The following is a 16443-nucleotide window of genomic DNA, read 5'->3' on the forward strand; positions in this document are numbered from 1 at the left end:
CCAGCTGGTAGCCCATACTTAATTGATCAGTTCAATAGTACTTGATTGCACATTACGTAGTTGAGAAAACAAAATCTGTACATACTGTACATAAATCCTAATAATCCAATTACTAGTAATTGTACAATTGTACATTTGTATAGTGACTCAATTTAAGAAAGTACTAAGACGGTAATGATCATCTGCTTAGCTTGATTCTAAGAATTTTTCAGGGCACAAAACACGGGAACATACCGTATTGGCTCGGATATAGGCCGCCCCCGTGTATAGGCCGCACCCTAAAAGTTTGGTGCTTTTTTAAAGAAAAAGTTTTTTTAATAGACATGCTGCCACTCTGTCCCCCCCCGAGATATGCTGCCACTCTGTTCCCCCCCGAGATATGCTGCCACTCTGTCCCACCCGAGATATGCTGCCACCGTCCTCCCCCCGAGATATGCTGCCACTGTCCCCCCCGAGATATGCTGCCACCGTCCTCCCCCCGAGATATGCTGCCACTGTCCTCCCCCCGAGATATGCTGACACTGTCCTCCCCCCCAAGATATGCTGCCACTGTCCTTCCCCCCGAGATATGCTGTCACTGCCCCCCCCCGAGATATGTTGCCACTGTCCCGACTTACCAGAGCAGACTCCTGGGTGTCTTGCGGGGCCGGCGGGGGACATCTACGCAATACGCGTATACAACTTCTGGTGCCGGCACTCAACGGACCCGGGAGTCTGCTCTGGTAAGTCATGGGGGCAGAGGTAAAACGCATCGTGCGGACGTTCACCCCCCCGTAGGAATTCCTGGCAAGGGAGATTGTTAAAGCACATCGTGCAGACGTGCCGGCAGCGGAGGCTGTTAATGCGCATCGCTGCTGCCGGTAAACGTCTGCACAATACGCTTAGACAACCTCCCGTGCCGGCACCCCCCCCGTGGGAAATACTGGCAGGGGAGGCTGTCTGAGCGTATCAGAGAGTAGGATGCAGGTCCCCTGCACCGCTGCGGGGGATCTGTATCCTAACCCCGCTGCCTGCCCGGCACCTGGAACTGCATGTCCCGGGCGTCGGGCGCTAGACCCCGAATATAGGCCACACCACCACTTTAAAGACTTAAAGTGGGGGGAAAAAGTGCGGCCTATATTCGAGCCAATACGGTATTTATATGGCAAGCCTAAAGAACTTGCCAGGACTCACTTGGCATTGCAGTTATACCAATCTGGAAATAGAAAACTTGTATTCTTTGTAAACATTTTTAAAATTTATAGTACCTATTATACCATTGGAATAAAACTATGATTAATCACATGACAAGTTCATTTGAAAATTAGCAATAAACATGTTAGGGTGTTTATGTAGGAATTTCATTTTGAGTTCTATATAACCTGACATGCTACGGGTCTATTTTATTGTGCCTTTAGGTCAAATTGTATATGGCTTTTGCCTCTCTATCACACTAAACAGATGCTGCAGCCCTGCATATATACATTAGAATGCGATTTTCAAAGACGTAAACACATTATGACTTGGACCGAATTAGGAAAAAGGATTATGGTGAACCGATGCCAACATTAATTCAAATTACATTTATTTAAATTGTAAAAAAAAATTACAGAATGCAAACTATAATGGAAGGATAACTCAAATTAGATTAGTGATTTCCAAACATTGAGAAAACCCCATAAACTTGATAATTATCTCTGCTGGTATTTGTTGAAATATGTTTCAGGTAAGTCTAAGGGTTCAAATCTACAGTATGACAGGAACCCAGACAATACAGAAAGCAATGAATGGTTTTGAGGTTTAAAAAAAAAAAGATTTCCTATTGGCTGCAGAGGATGCTATGAGGTCACCTCGGCCAATAGGAAGCCAGAGCAACAGCTGAAAAAAAAACAAAAAAAAATCATTTTGTTAACTTGGTAGAAATAATGTTTCCCCTTTAATTAAAAGTTGTAAAAATTAAGCAAAGTGTAAGAAAAATTAATGTACAAAACTAAGGATTTGGACAGAAGGGATGGGAGTGGGGCCGAAGAATAACACAGCTGTTATAAGACTCTTCTTTTAACTACATCTGATCCTCTAAGTCTTTATTAATCTTTCTATTTTGTACCTGCTGTTGAAAGGATTTTCTCCGGGAATTATGTGCGTGCTGTCTTTTCCCACCAAAAGTTTGATTCTGTCATAAAAAGATTTTACTGCTGGTGAGTTTTGTTGGCTTTGCTGGATGATATCAAGAGGATCACGTGATCCACGGCAAAGTAAACTTGACTGGCAAGTCGACTGTAGACAGCAATCCGGGTCCAAGCAATCCACAAGACCATCTGTTTGAAAACAAGCATAACAACAGATGAACTTGTATTTCTAACATTTTTACATAAATGATTATGAGGTTTTGATGTATTAACATAAATCGCTTAATAAGCCATGTAAGCTAAATTAGTAGAGAAGGGCACATTCCATAAATATCACCAGACTGATAAAACCCATGGGGTACTGAGTTTCCTACAACATAACAAATATCTTGTCACTGGTTTGAGTATATGAAAATAATTGAAATGTATTTTTTTTTTTTTTTTTTAAACGGAAAGTTAGATACAAATTGAAAAGAAAGTTCTTGATTTTTATGCATTAGAATAAACAACATTTTCCTGCAAGTAAGATAAAATAAGACATTGTCTCATAGATTTATGTATGATATACAGTGAGACATTCTTTGACCAGCTCACCGATCTGGGTTAAAAGGTAAACATACCAAATCCTAACTTAAAAAGTGAAAAGAGACACTTTGCATTTTATTCACTACAGAGAGACTTAATAAAAGAGTTATATTTCGGCTCCTTTACTTCACTATAGATTATGATGGCCAACTCTCAATAAGCTTCCAATGCACAATTTACTTTTACAATTTACAATTTACCAGGTGTACTAGTATTTTTATTACAAACTTTTATTGAACACTCCTAATTCACCAAAATTGAAAAGAAACATTTTGTTTAAATTACATGATTTCTTACACATACACACATATATATCTATATAAATATATAAAAATGATGGGCTAACCTGCTATTATTTTGTGATCACAAGTCTTACACACCATTCTTTGGAGATGAATACTTTTTGAAGGCATACTGAACTTTAAATTGGCACACCAATCTCTCTGTGGCCTGTCAGTCATGAGAATCACATCTTAGTGCCAGCGAGCCCCTTTGGATATAGTCTGACATTGCAATCTCCACTAAATTACCCTGTCACTGCCAATCTTACAGTTATCTTGCAAACAATCAAGCAGGCAATCAAACTCTTCACAATTGCCAGTTCAGGACCTGTGAGGTTAGAATGTCTCCATTCAATACCATAAAAATAAGAATAATATCATTTGTCTGACGTGGGATGAGAAACTTATATATTTATTTTTTCATTTCTTTACCTTTAGTAAGGATGACACTCTATAGTGTCTAACTATACCCTGCGAGAATATTGTACCATTTTGACCCATTATTTGCTATATAGCGAAAACAACCAATAATAAACGATCTGCCGAGCAGAGAAAGACAACAGGCTGTCATGGACATTTGACAACACCCTACAGGCAAAGTAGAATTCCTCCACTCCTCATGAACTGGAACATTTCGCCTACCCCAGCTGCCGAGCATGGTACATTTACTGAGAAGTCTAAAATGTGGTGGCTTGATCGTGATAATTACACATACTTTAGTGTGTATATACAGTAAATACATACGCTATCTGGACAAAAGTATTGGGGCACCTGACCATTACGCCATCAAGGCTAATATGTAGTTGGTGCATCTTTTTCAGTCATAACAGCTTCCACTCTTCTGGGAAGGCTTTCCACAAGATTTTTGCTCATTCATCCAGTAGAGCATTTGTGAGGTCAGGCACTGATGTCCCTCAGAAATACTCCAATGTCTTGTGGAGAGCCTTCCCAGAAGAGTGGAAGCTGTCATAGCTGCAAAGGGGGGATCCACTACATATTAATGTCTATGTATTTAGAATGTGGTGTCATAAAAGTCCCTGTAGGTGTAATGGTCAGTTGTCTCAATACTTTTGTCCATATAGTGTATCTAAAGTATGCATTTTCATCATCCAAGCCATTGTTAGTTTAGATTGCTAGTCTATGTTTACCTAAAAAAAAAAGGTATATTGTTGAACTCAGGAAAAATCTCATGAGAGCATTGTTAAGTTTACACTAGTTGGCAACAGCAGGTGTTTCTGCTGCAAGATGAGTTCACAGGCGGAAAATATTAATAGGATCCAATTCCACTTTCCCGTCATTGAAGTCATCCTGTGGTGGAAATGCTTGCCGTTGTGTGAACGATAGTTATGAGAGTATTTTTTTTTGTGATTCACTGGGTTGGATGCTGATATTTGACAAATGCGTAGAGGTACAAGAGCTATTTTTCGTTATGTACTAGTGGATCAGAAATATGATATTTTGATGTCTTTTCACTTCAGTAAATACATCTGTAGACCAGCACACAATTATACAAATGGCTATAAATTATATTGTACATTCAAAAATGTGCACAATTTGTATAGTTAATATTTTATACAGTCTCACGGTGCCATACATTTTAAAAATATTTTTTAATATTATTTCTGCGATGCGGTGGTGCCCTAAGCCCGACCCAGACAGCTCCCCCAGCTTCCCCCTTCACAGTTGGCATCATATCCTAGTGCCCTGTGCCTTACAGCCATCACCTTTTAATACAGGTTAAGAAGGCTATGTTGAGCCTTAGCATATACTGTAAAATCTCTAAAGTTACATAGGACATACTGTCTTGTGCCCAGGTATAATATGTAACACCTCTCCAAAGTCCCCAAATAATATGAGGTGCTATTACGGGAATTTCCACAATGAGGCAAAAAATCTCTATCGCATTTTCAAGGAAAATAAAGCAAATATTAATCAAAAATATTATGGCTTTCACTCTAATTTGCATTGATAACTTCTGCAGAAATATTTTCGTTATGTGTCATTTAAATCCACCACCTCTTGACATGTGTAACATCCGTATCTTGGAAAGAATAAATTGATTAAGTTTAGATTTAAGCACATCTGCATTTCAAATGCCAACATCTTGATCCATTCTACATAAAGGCTCTGAGGAATAACCGTGAAGTCGAGCGCTTCAAGTAGCTTAACTGGCCCTTCGCCATTGCCTATATTTCAGGAAAACGCTAAACAACATTTTATGGAGGCTATAGGTGCCACAATGGATAATGTATGTGCTATGCGAAGAAGTTATCTACATTGATCAATATGACTAGGTACAAAAGTTAGAAAAGAGTAGTATCATTTTAGTAGTTATCAGTTAGGAGTGGTATTTATCCTGCTTTAAGTTAGACCATACTGATAGTTCTGAATGTAGAAGCAGGAATTGCATGTTTGTAACCATGCTTCTGTGCCATAATTCAGGATAATTTCTTGGAAAGAAGAAAAATTATTGTTTGAAAGAAGACATTGACCTGACCCTCTCTATTTTCTGCCACTTTGTATAGAGCTTGCAAATAGAAAAAAACCAGTAAAGGACAATGATGTCTTTGAAGGGCAGGAAGATAATGCATGATGCGTCATTGAAGGGATGTGTACTACACTACATTTTACCCAATATTGTTATGCTATTACTGTACGGCTCCACCAAATCAAATTGGAATGAATATATATTATTTTCTTAATCATGAGAATAGTATTTAGTGTTAATGACAGAGCCTTAAGATTATTTTTTGGGAAATGAATGATCAGGCGATATTTGAAATTCATTTTTTGTTAAGCACTAGTGATCTTGCACATAATGGTGGACCTTTATTTATACACCTAATGGGTTAATATTAGACTTTGCATTTTTGATTTTGTTATTCTCCTAACTATTTTGAGACTAGTGCCCTATAATTTTAGTAAGGCATGTACAAATGTGTAAAATACTCTCATCAAGTGCCACTCATCTTTTTAAAACAGATGAAATAATTCATGACACTCGCTGGCCAATGAAAAACAACTGCATGCAGAATCTTCAGATAATTATAACCTTAACTGGATTCCACGAAGATTCCGGTCGGTTGCACAATTAAACCAAAATACCAAATCAAGAGAAATTCAGCAAGGGGTAATTTACAAATGTGCAGAACAATCTTCCTATTTCCATACGGATGGAAGAAATAAATAGATTTGACTGAGATGAGAATTGTGCTTGGTAAATGTGAATAATACACATTGTGAGGAAATTCACGCATCACTAAAAACATCTGTTTCTTCAGGCAAATTTATCACTCTCCTTACTCTGAGGGATCAATTTAGAAAAATGGTTGAATTTTGGGTTAAAATCAGTCCCATTCCATGTGGCTGGGTGTATCTATACATTGTTGTAATGCTTGTTGGTGGTCCGGCAATATAAAATCTTGATCTCGTTCTATGCCCTAAAATGATACCTTAAGTAAATCTGATTGAAATGAAAAAACTCTCTGAATTTTGTCCGAAGTGAAAACTCATGAACCAAAGTTTGTCGCCTGAAAACAAACGCGGCAAAAACAAAATTAAAAAAGTGCCCTCGCAAGTCTATTATACAGGATCATATACGGTATAATTTATAATTTAACATGCCATAAGTTGTAGATATAGATTTGGACTCCATAAATCTGTATTGCTAACGTTTTCCCATTTCATTAAATCGGGTATCTCTACTGGTAAACCAGCCTCTCCACCGCCTAAGCACGTCTTTTATCTGCTACATGCATAAGACAAACCCCGTTCATACCCTTTCAACCATGCTGAAGCTATAACCATGTGCTGTCAGATTAATGTGTAAACTAACTGCTTTCATCGCTGTTTACCGAATCACTATTATTATTCCTAAAATCTTGTTGGGTTGCACTTCCCTGAGGACAGATTTAAGAATCACTGCTCCAGATTAACGCTAGCAGTAGAAATTGTGTGCTTAAGCAGCCATTGCTAAACTCAAGGGAACAATATTGAATATTCAAGGGTGAATAATCTGTAAACTATCTATAACAATAGGGGAATGAATCTCTTTTTATCAGCTTGTCAATTTGCTATGCAGTGTTAACTGCAATCAATTTTACACAAGCCCAAGTAGCTAAAAATCTTGCAATTTTTTCTTAACCCCTTTGCACCTCTGGATACAACAAAGTGCATTTCATATGCTGCTTCATTTAAAGGTGTCGTCGAAGACAAAGTCTGTTTTTTTGCATAAACAGGCTTTTAAAAAGACCCTAGCTTTAAATGTTTTTTTCTAATCACATTCATCATTTAACATAGCCTTAAGATACAGTGTAAACTTCTGTTTAACATATGTGCCAAAATGAATGAGATTCTGTTTTTTTTTCCACTGCTGCATTTCTGAAATCAAGTTATTCCAGTGGGCAAATTCAAATTTAGATACCATTAGGATCTAGGCAGCATAATGTATTAGGTCTCTTCATCCCTGCGCTTTTAGACTTCATTCACAACCTGGAGACTCCAATGGTTATGAATGATCCTAGAATGTTGTCTGTGGGTCATATAACTAGGTTGCTTTGTTGAACACTAAATTGGTAAACACTATCTTGTTTTGTCTTAACCCCTTAATGACAATCCCCGTACATGTACGGGGTTGCCGTGCAACGGGTTAACGACAATGCCCGTACATGTACGGGCTGCCGTTAAATAGCTGCATCGCCGCAATCGCGGCGTTTTCGCCGCGATCGGCGGCTTTGCAGCATCCACGGAAGCCTCACAAGTGAGGCTGACCGTGGATCCGGGGAGGGCAGCCCTCGGCAGCCCTCCCCGGAAGAAAAATGGCCGCCGCCGCACCGATCATCAAAGATCGCGGCGGCGCCCGGCTAAAACTGCTTAGGAAGCGATCGGAATCGCTTCCTAAGCATAAACTGTGTTGCTGACATGCCTCAGTATCGAGGCATGTAGCAACACAACCCCCCCGACCCCCGATCGCCTTGTGATTGCTCCGAGGAGCAACCGCAAGTGCCATCCTGTGAATGACGTTGCCGTCATTCACAGGATGGCATTAACAATAGATCTGAGTTCACAGAGGGTCTATCCAGACCCTCTTGAGAACTCTCGAGCTCCTCCTGCAGGTTGAATGCAGGTACTGCATCCAACCATGCAAGGTCAATGGAGCCCAGCTCACTAATGAGAGTGACTAGTTAAAAAAAAAAAAAAAAAATTAAAAAAAATTTCAAAAATATGGTAACATGTAAAAATCCACACTGTCACCAAAAAAAAAAAAAAAAGTTTTTAATAAGCAAGTCCTAAAATTTTTTATCTTTACAAAAATTCCATTATGGAAAGAGTTAAAATATTGGCATTACAAATGCCCATAGGGTGTCTAGTATTAAAAAATATGTGATTTGATGGGGTAAATTGAATTGGCCGGGTTCAAAGATGTCCCAAATATGGGACATGGGGCAGATGTCTAAATGGCAAAAAAATACACACCTCACAAAGGCGGCCTTTTACCTCCCAAATAACCCTACAAACCCATGCATGGGGGGTATCGCTGCGCTCAGGAGATGTTACTGAACACATATTGGGGTATTGTTTGACACGGACATATACCAGGAGCGATAAATTTATACCTGAAGTACAACATGTGTGAAAAAAATACAAAAAGAATTACTACCATAAAGTTTCACAAAGGGTAGTGGTAAAATTAGTGCATTGAAAGGGTTAAAATACCAGCATTTCAAATACCTTGGGGTGTCTAGTTTTTAAAAATATATGATTTGATGGGGTAAATTGCATTGGCCGGCTTCAAAGATACCCGAAATGGCACATGGGGGGAAGAATTACCAGATTTGGAAAAAAAGGTTTTGAAATAGCAAAACTCTACCTGTACTTATTGCCCCATAACGTGCAGAAAAAAGCAAAAAAACATAAAAACATTGGGTATTTCTAAACTCAGGACAAATAGTAGAATCTATTTAGCAGGTTTTTTCATTAGTTTTTGCAGATGAGTAAAAGTTTTCTGTTTAAAAAGTGAGAAAAAGTAATTTTTTAACAAAAAAATCCCCATATTTTATCATTTTTTTATAGTAAATTAGATGATATGATAAAATGAATGGTATCTAAAGAAAGCCCTGTTTGTCCTGAAAAAAACAATATATAATATGTGTGGGAGCATGAAATGAGAGAGAAGAAAATCACAGCTAAACAGTAACACCGAAAAATGTTAAAATAGCCATTGTCCCGCAATATACTACGAGTAATAACCCCTATTGTCCTTAAGGGGTTAAATAATCCATGTATGACTGTAGTTACATATTTCTCACCATTCCTGTTTCCTAATTTTGTATTTAGTGTATTTTTTTACTTCACTATAAATTGTTATCCTCTGCCTTACAGTGTTGGTGTGATATTGACACTATATCCACTTATTAATTTAGCATTTTCTACAATTACCCAGTGATTCCACACCCATAAACAATATCTTTAACATGTTTTTGCATTACTTTTACATTACTTGTATAGGTAAGCGGTTGACATCATACTTTGATTTAGTGGGAGTTTCCATTGTGTTGTTTTCCATAAAATCCCTTGACTGGCTAGTATCATGCACCATGGTCACATCTGGCTTTGATATAGGTTTGTATAGTATGTTTGTAAAATCCACTGATGATACAGCAGAATGAGCTGATAGAAACGCGCGTTGGGTAGATTATTTAATTTTCTAGCATATAATTATTGAACAGTCTAGGACAGGCAGGGCTTGGTTGTTTGGTCTCTCCTTTTCCCAACATTGGGTCCTCAAGGCAGTTTTTCAAGGTTAGGTGTTTGAATATTCCTGTGATCATTACTTCTATAGACTGCTAGCTACAAGGGTAACGGATACATTTTTTAGTTTTATGATATGACTACCCTTTTTTGTTTCTCTAGATTATTTTGTATAGCATGCACATGTATATACCCATGCTTTTAAGGAAAGTCCACCATCCGCAAAGACTGGATAAGAACTTTGGAGAACCAAGCTTGTCCTTCCCTCTTCCTAGTTTGCTGTCTATGTTAGATTGGTAATTGGCAGCCATGCAGTTTTAGCTATGCTATCAGCTTTACCGGGTAAATTCAACAGATAACAATTATAAGTTTCAGCAGCTCCTGTGTCACTCCAGAGTCAATCTGTATTAATACAGTTTTGAGTAACACACCTTTTTTAAAAAAACTGGAGCTTTGGATCCATAAGCATTACCAGGCTGATGGTATATCCCATATTGATAAGGTTAACCACCGTGACAGCCACAAGGGTTTGGATAAAATGATTTGCTGTAATAAAATGATTGTGTTATAACACATCATTTTATTTAAAGACTAGCAACGCCAAGTTATATTTAATTCTTATAGATTTTGCTACAGCCATTGTGAAGCTTACAGCATAGACAGAGTGTAAATGTTGGTTTACGCTTTCCTTTTGTAATATAAGATTAACGGTTTCCTCGAATTTCTATTATTTTCAGGAAACACAAGGAAGCAATTAAGTTTCAGGTGCCGCTGTGGAAATTGAGTAAAATGACAGGTGCGAATCAAGTAAAAAAAAAATAATGGAAAAATGGAATCCATACTGATGCTTTCTTCTGTGCTATAGCGTGTTGTAAAGCGATTACAGGCATGCAAACATTTCAATATAAATGCTTTAATATGAACTATGTCAATTCCAAAAACAGTGTAAAGCCATCATTTCAAGAGAAATGTGTTACTATCAATTTTCAAACACATACTGTATATATATATATATATATATATATATATATATATATATTCATGTAGACACATGATATTCCACATCTTTCAGCTGTGGCAGTATTAAGAATGATGTAAACATAACCATGCCTGGACTGGCCATCTAGCACAAAGGGCAAATGGCCGACTGGATATGCCCAGCGGCATGCTACATGAGCAAAAAAAATCATAGTGTGTGGCCGTGGTGGCTGGCCTTGAAGTGCTAAAGCAGCTAGATAGTGAAGCTTCTTGTAGTGAACGGGGGCAGAGATGAACCATAAGGAATAAGAATCCCAGCGGCTGATGCCAACATGTCTTATTTACCAGTTTTGCTAATGAGTTGAGTCCCTGTTCATATTAGAAATACCATTACATAAGTTATATAAGTTCCATCACCTTTACCCACCATAACTTATGTAATGGTATTTCTTGGCTACCTCAAGCCTCAAGTATTAAGCCAGTATCACAACCTCATGCTGACGAGTCCCATTAAGGAAGAAACAGCTTTCCCTGAGTGATCATCTGGCTACTGCACCTCTTACCCAAGTTTTTTCTAAAGGCTGTCTTGTACAGCGGGCAATTACTTTCAAGGGATCCATGTATAAAGTGGATATAGAGGCAAAGGTGATAATTGTTGACCTTATTTGTGGTTGTGCAAGCACCATGAGATTTCTGAGGGAAAAACAAGCCTTCTCGCCTGTCTGGTGTCTGTACATGAGTGTTTAATGATGCTTTTACTACCCTGTTGATATTAGTGAAGAAACCCAACTCTGGCATAAGTAAATACAGCCTTGTCTGTTTTTATGTGATCACCTATGACCATGGGTACATCAGTCCATCACTGCGTTATCACCAAAATGGACAGAAATGGACATACTATTGGTTCTGGAGATGGCATTAGGAAACTGCCTGCTGTTTCTGAATATGCTATGGTCTTTTGTGTAACTTCTGACACACATTCAATCACTTTTGCAGTCTTTAATTCTACAGTTAATGACAAAGCCAATGGAGGCAGGGCTGGTTCTTCCATTTAGAGAAATATGGCAGTTGCTTAGAGCACTAAGCCTATATCGACAAGCAAGTCCATGTAGTAGATGGCGACGCATCTATGGAAACAAAGTCCACCCAGAAAGTAGAACTCCTTGGTTCTGCCCACAATGCAGGGAATTCATTAATTTTAAGATACTCTAACACTTAACACTTACAGCTATGTGAAATGAGACATGCGTAATGTATTGCTCACCCCATTGGAATTCAAAGAATTAAAAGTGAAACTGTATACCAAAAAGTAATCCAACGATCAATAAAGTTTGCATCACCAGTGTTAGCTAATGTATGTTCACGTTGATGTTTGCATTTGGCGTCTGCAAAATTCTATTTTGTATCAAAACAAATTACAAGATTTCCCATTCAATCCAAGATAAGCCAATTTATTTACCTTCTTACTAGGAATGTTGACAGAAGGTACAGTAGTGGCTTCTCATAGCACATGTGACAAATTGTAATGAACAAGAATAGAAGCCTTTAGCTACAGGACTCTGCCTTCATATAACTCAAAGCTCAGCAAGAACATACATCATCCTTCAGCAGAAAATGATCCTTGATAGATAGCTTGTTATTTTCACCCAAGAAAACAAGATGACTTATTTTTAGGCTATTATTTGCCACTAATGTTAAATATATCATCATAGTGATGGAAACACACTACTACCACTACTGGAAATATTTTTTTTTTTATCTTAGTAACTAGTAGCCAAAACAGGTCTACATGTACTACACTAATCATTAGCCTAATGTGAATCAAACAAGATCCAGGCTTTAATAATTAGAAATTGTTAGCTTCACAAAATGTAAAAGAGTTAATGTGCACAGGTAGGTTTAAGGCTTACTAATCATAACACTGGCTTACCTGTTTAGATGCTAATTTTAGTGGGTTTTATTATTTTTGAACCGTTTACTTTGATCTATTTCACATTGTATCATTGCCAGGAGTTTATGCTTTATATTCATTCATGACAATGCTCTAAAGGTATTAAGAAGAGTATTCTGGAAACTAAGCTGCTTCTTACACAGCAATTTGTCATGTTGGCATTTAAAATGGTATCTGGGTCAATACAATGTTAATTGTATATGGGTATGTTAATCATCCCTGTTTGTTTTTTTTTGTCTATTTTCACGCTGTGGAAATAATAAAGTAAACACCTATAACACGCATTTAATTCTTATGTTACGGGACTGGATAAGCAGGACATTCCACAAGAACATACATGATTTACTCCTGCTTTTTTGGCAGCACAGGGCCGTACTGAGGACGATTATTCGGCCCTGGCATTTTAAGGCCAACGCAAAATGACATATGCGCGTTCGCCAGCTGGATATAGACATAACCCCTTGCGTATCACCTCCTTAAATATCCTTATATAGGTCCCTGCAGCTGTGCTATTTACCATTCTCTCTCTCAACCTCCATGAGAGCTTCCCAGAGGCCCGCTCGTCACATGAGCTTGAGGGAAAGTTGAAGACCTTCTCGCTCTTTCCTTAAATATTCTTACTAAAGTCTTTTATATTCTATCTAAAGATAATAATGCCACTGACTTCATAAGCTACAAGACAAAGCTCCAAATATTGTAGCCAATATCATAAATACAAATGTAGTAAAATATAAAGTTAGTTGTGTTTGATACCATTGTTGTTTTTAGTATTTACAGTTATTAACAGATACAGAAACAATAAATATTTATCATCTTCGTCAAATTGGATTAGGTTGGTGACCACAGGTGCCAACCCCAGTGCCACTAGAGGTCTTGGGAATATTTGGAGGCCAAATGCGTCTTTCCCTATGTCCTGTGGCCTTGTAGGAAACGGGATCTGTGATGGAGCTATGCTTCAGACCCATATCACGTCTGCAACACAACACAACATAAATGATACAAGGCGCTGATGCATAACCAGTTTTCTATTACGTTCTTTGAAAGTCCTGATTTATGTAAGTTGTTAAATCCTCTGACAGAATGTTCATTTAAAAGCCCCCTACGTTTGTTAATAAATGTAGCAGTAATGTAATCTGCTGTTAAGTGATATTTAATTAGGCTGCTGCATTTGCAAACCAGAAACCTCTTCCACATATGTATAACTTTTCCAACCAATGAAGTATCAAATCAAGATAAATCTCACACTTCTGACTTTAACCCATATATTAGTATATCTGGGATAATTTTCATAAATATTCTAAGAATATAAATGGGCTGCACTGGGATAATAGATTTCACTCGGTGCCGCGGTTGATTTACATAACTACTGAATTACAAAGGTTTCCTCCCACCGCAAAAGATAAATGCATTTTAAGCAACCCATTAGCGCCTTGCGATTTACCAGACATACAGTCGCACAGGGGGACATAAAACATTGCGGACATTGATTGAATTAACTCTTTCACTCTGTGGCTATAATATACACCGTCCTCTTCTGAAAAGCTCTTAAACGTTCTAATATCCAATATGCGATCATATCTTTTTATTTGCATAAAAATGCATATAAAAAATCAGTCAACTAAACTTTTTGCATTTGACCTGAGAATACAAAAACAAAATATGAATATTGCACACTTTTTATTATTATTTTTGAAAACTCTGTCTCTTACTCCTTCCAGCATTAATTCAATATTTAATATTAATTAAATTAATTTATATTTTTTAGGACTATGTGTCTATTCACAATATTAATATGTTTTATGATGGCAGCACCTCTGGGGAGGGGGCTGTGTAATTACGCCATTTGTGGTGAACAGTGTGTACTACATTTTCTATGTGCGATATGTTGCGTGTTGCAACATTTGAAATACCTGTATTATGTGGATGGTAACATACAAAAAAGAACGGAGCATGCATGCATGAAGCTGATTTTTTGTGGGCAAAAAAGGGGTAAGTACTCTATATGGAATCTCTCTGTTAAGAGAGGGCCAGCGCAAATGATGATGATGACAGGTAAGGGAGTCATGTAACATGCCATCATGTGATTTGGCACTTCTAGGATGCCAACATCATAAGACAGTGTGTACATGGAGGGTCATACCGGAAAGCAAACTTAGAGGTAGTTTTTTTTCCCCCTATTGACGGAGCTACAGAGGTCTTCTCAGACAGGCTTGTAGGAGGTCCAAAAATTGTGTTATGCCTTTGGTGGCACAGCCACTAGAGGGACATTTCCAGATTGGCTTAGAGTGTATGGCATTGCTGATATCCATGAATGCCTGAAGAAGTTTCATGCCAGTTTCTTGTTAGGGCCAGTATAGTCCACTTCAAAGTATGAGCTGCTACCAATATATTTCTGTAAGCGGTGCTTTGTATTTGCCTTCTGATTTCATGGCAAAGGTTGCTACTTGAATGTCAAAAGATTTTTTTTTTTTTTAAATTAGCAATATTAAATTGATTGATTTCTATAGAAGGGGTTATATTTTGTGTGCCTCTGTGTACATTTTATACAATTCTGCCTTTGATCATGTTACGCAGGGCCCTGAATTTTTACACTTGATTATAAGCTGCATCAAATGACATTGTGCATTTAGATGAATTTGAAATCTATTATCTAGCCATTTGTTAACACATGTTTTCGAAAATAATAGTAGTGGGTCTGGTACAGGATGTGTTATATGTTGTGCTTTGTGTGTAATTTAGATGCAATGAATGCACTTAAGGTTGAAAAATATTCTGGTCCTTGGGGTGGCGTAGACCTATTATTCCATGTCACATTTTCAGGGTATTTGCTGTGCTAGTAATTTAGTCCAGAATTACCATAAAAGGGGACATGCCATCCAAAAAGTTGTAGATTACAAGGTTCACTGCAGGTATATATAACACATTATATTGAAATTACTACCAATTGTATATTTAAGAAGCAGCTGGTGTCAGTTCCTGAGGATTCTTAATATGGCGGCCCGGTTGCTGTGCGAGCCTGCACGCTAAACACACTGCTCTCTATATGATCCAAGATTGCTGTACGTATACGTAATTTTTAGCCCTATGCCAAATTACTGCGGGCATAGAGATTATGATGGGGTGGGTTGTAAAATGTCTTATATATTTTTTGATACATTTTATAGCCAATTGGCTAGTAAAATGTATTAGTGAAGAATTGCCCCCTTGACACGTTGCTTTTGGCACGCAGGATCCAGTTAATGCGTCGGGTATGTTTGTTTGTAATGGCATGTTTGGTCCCAATGGTGTAAAATTCAATATGAACTTTGTTTTGTGTGAAACTGTTTGTTTCCAGCCTATTTCTCGTAGGACACACAGATACTGGGTCCATCCTCTGCATTGTAACTGTGGAAAAAAAAACGCCATAAAAAACGCCAAGGCAAAAAACCCACATGGCTTTTTCATGGCGTTTTTTCTCTCCCATTGACTTCTATTGGAGAAAAACGCCAAGATTTCCTTGCAAAAAACGCCAGAGTGTCAACATGCTGCGATTTTGAAAAACTGCCACAGAGCCCAAAAAAGCAAAAAAACGCCAAAGAGGACTGAAAAAAGGGCAAACAAAAAACGCCAAGTGGATATGGCATTGTGCGATTTCCTATTGAAGAAAGCTAACATCTGGCTGCAGCGTTTTTTCACTAAAAAAATGCCGTGTGGCTGAATTGGTGTTTTTATGGGCGTTTTTAGCAAAAAAAAACAAGTGGAAACCTAGCCTAAAGCTGGGAAACATTTGTCATGTAAAGAAACATTCTTA

General features: G+C 37.8%; 1 protein-coding gene across 1 annotated transcript in view; it reads right to left on the bottom strand.

The window, feature by feature from the left end:
* Nucleotides 1-16443, bottom strand: part of TENM2 (teneurin transmembrane protein 2) — a 418814-nt gene that overhangs the window by 52741 nt on the left and 349630 nt on the right. Inside the window, exon 14 of the mRNA XM_053463637.1 lies at nt 2087-2297. Within this exon, the coding sequence (XP_053319612.1) occupies nt 2087-2297 (211 nt within the window). The remainder of the gene's footprint in view (nt 1-2086; nt 2298-16443) is intronic.

This window comes from Spea bombifrons, chromosome 4 (genome assembly GCF_027358695.1).
Source record: "Spea bombifrons isolate aSpeBom1 chromosome 4, aSpeBom1.2.pri, whole genome shotgun sequence".
NCBI classification, from domain to species: domain Eukaryota; kingdom Metazoa; phylum Chordata; class Amphibia; order Anura; family Pelobatidae; genus Spea; species Spea bombifrons.